This window comes from Salmo salar, chromosome 22 (genome assembly GCF_965601325.2).
Source record: "Salmo salar chromosome 22, fSalSal1, whole genome shotgun sequence".
NCBI classification, from domain to species: Eukaryota; Metazoa; Chordata; class Actinopteri; order Salmoniformes; family Salmonidae; genus Salmo; species Salmo salar.
The window spans coordinates 46,872,029-46,878,779 of NC_138312.1; the positions used below are offsets into that span (position 1 = coordinate 46,872,029).

Genomic DNA, 6,751 nt, shown 5'->3' on the forward strand with positions numbered 1-6,751 from the left:
GCAGTAAATGTTGGCCAACATTCGAGAGTTTCTATTTTACTTTAACTGTTGAACATAATAGCATAATAAAGTCGTACAAGACATGAGATAAGTAAATAGTATAAAAACCTATATAGGCTACAGCAGTCTGTATATTGATTTGATAATAAGTTCAATTTAACATGAAACTTATAGCGTCCTCTGATGGGCCTATTTTTCTGACAGCGCAAGCAGGAATAAGCACAGTTACCGATACTATAAGAGTACCACCACCACTGCCATAATAATAACATCAATAATATTAAGAATATTCAAAATTGTAATATAAATGATCGTATTGAAAAATTATAGTATTGAAAAAGTAAAACATTTTTCCCAATTTATGTTATACCATTCCAAATGAAGTATTTGCACAAGTTTTGTTTACTTTAAGTTGTAAAATGTAGCCTAAAATGTTTACTTTCCCCTGCCAATCAAATAACCAAGCGTCACATCAGTTTTAGCTGAGATTCCTTCCTAATCGAATGGCTTCTCTAAGTCCCACCCACCTCACATCTGATTGGACGGTGGCGTCCCCACGTCTGCCTTATAGCAGTGTTCGCAAGAATGTTCAGATAAACATGAGGATGCCACTAGCATAGGAGCAATCCAGCAATTTCTGTGACTCAACTTTTCAATACTTCGATTGTTTACCACCAAGTAAAGGCCGAATCTGTATGGCCCCAACTGTTGCCATGTCAGCTTTATCCGTTGGCTTGAAAACAGAAGACATTCCCTCACGTTCGGGTCTCGTTGGCACAGGAGAGATGCAGACCAATTTGAGCAGGGTGGCGGAGGAGACAGGGATAAAGCCCAAAGTAGCGATTCTTCCCTTCAGCGTCGAGGCTCTGATGGCCGACAGGAAACCGAGCAGGGACTTGACATCTCCAGAAAGATCATCCATGTCGGGGTCATCCCTGACGCTAGGCTCGAGGATGGGCTCGCTTTCGAGACTGGATAACTCGGCCCCCTCCCTGGCCATCGGGTCGCTGTTCTCAGTAGGCGACATTATGAACATGCCAGAGGACGCATTGGTTAAACCCGAGAGTCCAGAAAGTCAAGACCGAAATTCTTGGATACAGAGCCCTCGCTTTTCGCCTACTCCTCCACGTGAGCGTTCTCTTTCTATTTATCCTTCCTTAATGTGTGCGTAAAATCAACTGCGATAGCCCATAGAGCTTTACAGGATGCATTTAGGTGAAACGTGTTGCATGATTTATAGCAACGTTGTATTGAGTTTGATAGTTTTAGTTTGGCCTATATCATTGCAGTTTAAGCACATAATAATTGGGTATTTTCGAACCTATCTGCTTTAACGAATTCCTATGTTAAAATCACGCTGCAGTTCCACAAAGTGTTTATTATTAATTCTGTGCATCAATACAACACAATTTGTACATTTCCGTCACCTTGAAAGCATGGGTTTTAACGATGTTTTCTGTATTGGTTATTACAGGAAGGCTAAGTCCCCCCTCCTGTCCACTGAGAAAGCACAAGACCAACAGAAAGCCCCGGACCCCTTTCACCACGTCCCAGCTCCTGGCTTTGGAGAGGAAGTTTCGACAGAAGCAGTACCTGTCCATCGCCGAGCGCGCAGAGTTCTCCAGCTCGCTCAACCTGACGGAGACGCAGGTGAAAATATGGTTTCAGAACAGACGAGCCAAAGCCAAGAGGCTCCAGGAGGCAGAACTGGAAAAACTGAAAATGGCAGCCAAGCCAATGCTGCCTCCAGCGTTCGGGATTTCCTTTCCTTTCGGTGCGCACGTCCCCTCGTCTTATGGAGGGTCGCACCACTTTCAGAGGCACTCCCTGCCAGTGTCTCCCATGGGACTGTATGCAGCTCATGTCGGATACAGCATGTATCACCTCGCCTGACGTGAAGGAAGGACATATTTTGTGCCATGTAGACTATGAAGTGCTTCAACATAGACCCACATCACCAAAATACTATCTGGTGTTGCATATTTTGACTGGATAGCCATGAGTAAGGACTGCCTTGTAGTAGTGCTATGTTTTCCTCGGTATGTCAAGTATATACATCTACTTTGCCATTAGTTTGATACCACGGTTGATTATTGGGTCACTAAAACTCTCACTGGCTACCCGAGTCCACCCAAAAGTTAAAGTTAGACCATCCCAAAGTTCTACGCACCAGCATGGGGTTTTGCACCAACACACATAAGACCCAAAGGTAGGTTGGGCTTTCATCACTAATGTGGACTGTTGTCACTACAGACTAAGATGCTATACTTTTCACGTGCATTTTTGTCAATGCATAAAATAGTGGCTTACTGAATCCAAAGTCAAGAACGCTCTTTGTTAAATTAGAAGAACCACAGCATTTTTTATATATTATAACAGCACTGTCTGTTGTTTGAATGATTCCCTTCAGAAGGGATTTGTGTACTGTAAAATACTGTATATTTGAAAAATATCCTCATTTATATTGAATATATTTGTGACATAAATTAACACAAAATGGATTAATCTTTTTCATTGAGCAGTTCTTCTTGTTGACTGACAGTACAAATGACTAGAATAGCCGATGATATGTAGACCTAATTTAAACTGGAACGTGCCAGCAGTTATTGAGTATTTAAAACATTGCACCAGGGTTTTCTTACACATCGTTGATTTAAGGTAACATTTAGTAACCATAATGATGTGGTTTCGACGTCAGAAAATATCGAGTTAAATGTTCAATGAGTGTAGACAGTGGTTGGAAAACTACAGGCTATTGGAAGACTATTTGTAATAGGGGAAACAATTTAAATGCAGGGGAAATGAGATATATGTAGGGAAAATAACTAACATGCAGGGGAAATTCCATTTATGTAGGGAAAATAACTAACATGCAGGGAAAATAACTTATATGTAAAGGAAATAACTGACATGCAGGGGAAATGACTTATATGCAGGGAAAATAACTAACAGTCAGGGAAATGACTTATATATAGGGAAAATAACTAACGTGCAGGCAAACGTGAGGAAGAGTAGTCTCCCACTGGGCACGCACTGGTTGAATCAATATTGTTTCCACGTCATTTAAATGAATGTGGAACCAACGTGGAAGACATTGAATTGACGTCTGTGCCAGTGGGCTATATTTCAGACCAATCTACTCTTAAATGTTATTACATTTTTCTATCCATGAACTTCATCAACAAAACGTAGGTTTATTAAAAATGTGTGCACTGAATGCTATGGTTTACTGTAGTACAATCGAAAGTAGGACTTAAGCCTGATATTTCCACTATCATTGTGGCAAAGTAGCCTAATTCAAAATTAAGCCTTTTTAAGTTAAAAATGCAGAAACTTTGAAAATAAATGCACACACGGGCGACTATGCAAAGACCGAATATAAGCAAATGTCATGCGTGCTTTGTCTGTGTAACCACTGTGGGGTAGCCAGTTTTTAATGTCTTTCACCCACATTTTTGTAATTGTGAAAGAGCAGCACTTTCTTGAACATTGCAGTGTAAGTGTTACAGCTATGAATTAGACCTGTCAAATGTCATTTCGCTGAGCAAAACGCGGAATGTATTTCTACAGCTGTTGTCCATTGCTTTGAAATAACTCACCCAGAATTTGTTGGCGCCAGAAAAGCTCAGGGGGGGACCAACATCTACAACCATCAGTTGTGCGGACTTAAACACTCCGGTAAATTAGAGATTGAGTCTAGGGCTAAATTGCCTGTAAACGATTCGGTGGAATGTCATTATCGACTAGAATTAGCCAGGTGACACCTACGTTATGGATAAGCCACGGTGTTAGGCAGACGTGTGTCATTCGACACATAAATACAGGCTTTTTGTCATTCCTCAATTGGGCACAGAGAGGGAAAATTTTTCAAAACCTAATAAATTCCAATGTCAATTGCTGCAATCACGAAGACTTTTAGAAAAATAGGAAACTAATGTGGGCGAATTGCAGCCCGCTCCAAAGTTTAGAAGCGGCTTTGACCGGTCGTACCATTCAGGCAGGGCTTAAATTTGAGTAAAAAAATTGCCATAATGAACAAAGGCAATCGGCAGCAGAGGAACACCGGCTCCAGCGAGGCTGTAGCTGCAGGCAAGGCGGAACTTTTATTCCTAAAATGTCAATGAGGGTGACGTGTAACAGTTCTTCCCTGCTTGTGTTTCCTTTCCTTCACCCCTTCAGCATTCACAAGAAGTTATTGAGAACAAGGACACCCGTTTCTGTGGGCGAAGAAAAAACGCTAATTTTACCGGATAAACAACACTAGATGTATAGGCTATGGCTGTTATGTTATTGTGAAGTTGAATTTGCCCGAGATTCGCTCGAAGATACTAGGTTATAGGACTACACTGTCCTGCCATTTTTTGCTATAGGCTTGTAAAGTGCCTCGGGGCGAGTCACTCGCTCTATTTCACCCAGGAGGCATCAATTAATAAATAAGTAATGACAATAAGTTGAGAATCATACGGATGAACGCTCCGACTGAAAGGGAAAAACTTGACACAAAAGAGCCAAAGGGGATCTGTCGGTTCTTTCAAGAAGACTGTCTTTCTTTCGTTTCCCCCTCTATCTTGCCTGGAGCCAAAAATAAAACAAAACTCGCTTGTCTATGTCTTCCAAAGTATCACAACGGGTAGCAAGGAGAGAAACACTATTTCGTTTCTTGCCCCTCATAGGCGCCAGATCCCACTGTCAAGGGAGAAGGATGGCAATTATTTTAGTGCCTGTCTGGGATTGTGGTAAAATAAACAAAAATAAATATATAAATATATAAGTACAATGAATAAGAAGTTATTTCAACGGTATCGAGGCAGACACGTTTAGGATGCTTCCTCTACTGATCTGAATGTATTTCAAATAATGATAATATATTAGACTATTTTCTTATTTAAAAAAATAGGTAGGCCTATAGTGTATTGTTGAGTATGCTTATTTCCTCTTCAAATATTAAGCGGATCACTACACCGTGGTGGGTAATATTAATATTATATTGGTAAGAATATTCACGATGCCACGTTTTTTGCATTCTAATGTTTCAGAATGTATGCTGTTTGGTATGGAAATTGTTGTCCAGGTAATGCCATGAACGCATAGGGAAATGAGAACGTAAAACCATTCGATTACAAGCATTAAAGTCGTCCTCCAGCGATTTTTGAACTTTTACTGTTGAAAAGCGATATCCCAAGTATAAATACAGTAAAGTAGGCATGCACACACTAAAGGCTAAACAAACATGTTTTGAGCAAAATAGTGTTTTTTAGACAACTGCAAACTTAAACTATAATTACATATTTCCAATCCTTTATCAAAATATGGGAAATAGGTTATAACCTTATTCAAGCGACTGACTACTAGAGTGTCAGCGCATCAAGGTTTGGCCTATTATCTACAGGCAATGTGAAACGTGTGTCTATGTCTGGGAAAAAAAACAGAAAATGATGTTCAATTTACTACAGTTTACCTATTGGCTCAAAGTTGAGCATTCCTTTTAGTGGCACATTAAACAAGTAGACTGCATGACCCTGCACTATAGCATGGGCCATCTTAATGGAAAATTGGGACAATTAATGTAGCGATATGCGGTATTGTATCAATATACCGTCACGAATAGCAACCAAAACTACAATATAACTAATTCAAACCTACCACAAGCACAATTGCGGAAAGAAATTATGCTCGCATTGCTTTATGAGGGCGATGTATCCATCACACTTAGTTATCTTACAAATCAAATTTCAAATTTATTTTTATATAGCCCTTCGTACATCAGCTGATATTCTCAAAGTGCTGTACAGAAACCCAGCCTAAAACCCCAAACAGCAAGCAAAGCATGTGAAAGAAGCACGGTGGCTAGGAAAAACTCCCTAGGAAAAACTCCCTAGAAAGGCCAAAAACCTAGGAAGAAACCTAGAGAGGAACCAGGCTATGAGGGGTGGCCAGTCCTCTTCTGGCTGTGCAGGGTGGATATTATAACAGAACATAGTCAAGATGTTAAAATGTTAAAATGTTCATAAATGACCAGCATGGTCAAATAATAATAATCATAGTAGTTGTCGAGGGTGCAACAAGCACGTCCGGTGAACAGGTCAGGGTTCCATAGCCGCAGGCCGAACAGTTGAAACTGGAGCAGCAGCACGGCCAATGCACCTTATTGTATAGGCCTACTTATGTATACGTCATAAAATAATTATATAAGAATAATACTGTTAATAACTAGGCCTATTCATATTATCATTATCAATGTTAGGCATACTTTCATTGTTTTTCTAATGTTTTCCAGTATATGTTAAGCTGTAGCCATTAATTGAACAGACTCAATTTGTACACCCTATTATCATTGCAGGCGGCCTACTCTGACGCTCGTTTGAATCCGTTTATAACTGGCTAACACTCAACATTTTACAAGTTGCACCAATGCCATGACTTTCTTTTTCTTATTATGGTTGTACCTAGCCTACTATACAGTATCAGTCACATAACCATCAATTGAGAAATTGAAACCGAATTTGGACAGTTTGGTTAAGTCAATATTTTATGTAGGATCGCGTAACTGGAGTGACGCACACGTAGGCCTAATTATATTCTGATTACACATATTGTAGAAGTCTATAACCTATACAGGGCTAAAGGGACACGTTATAAAAAGTGTTGCTAATAATTCGTATTTTTAAAGCAATGACACAAGCAGTCGCGAGCGTCAATATATTCTCCTCGTGTCGTTTCAAATACCACAACACCACCTTGTGTTGAAAGC

The 6,751-nt window shown here is 40.0% G+C and overlaps 1 protein-coding gene across 1 annotated transcript; it reads left to right on the forward strand.

The window, feature by feature from the left end:
• Positions 1 to 606: 606 nt before the first annotated feature.
• On the forward strand, positions 607 to 2,501 carry LOC106583593 (homeobox protein XHOX-7.1-like). Its single transcript, XM_014167957.3, has 2 exons — positions 607 to 1,128; positions 1,475 to 2,501. The coding sequence occupies exons 1-2, from the start codon at positions 696 to 698 to the stop codon at positions 1,891 to 1,893; spliced, it is 852 nt and encodes a 283-aa protein (XP_014023432.1). The 5' UTR covers positions 607 to 695; the 3' UTR covers positions 1,894 to 2,501.
• Positions 2,502 to 6,751: the final 4,250 nt, after the last annotated feature.

Excerpts from the sequence above, each read along its gene's own strand:
- LOC106583593 (XM_014167957.3), top strand. The coding sequence starts at position 696 with ATGGCCCCAACTGTTGCCATGTCAGCTTTATCCGTTGGCTTGAAAACA. Across the intron at positions 1,129-1,474 it reads CTTTTCGCCTACTCCTCCAC|GAAGGCTAAGTCCCCCCTCC; the intron begins GTGAGCGTTCTC and ends TGGTTATTACAG.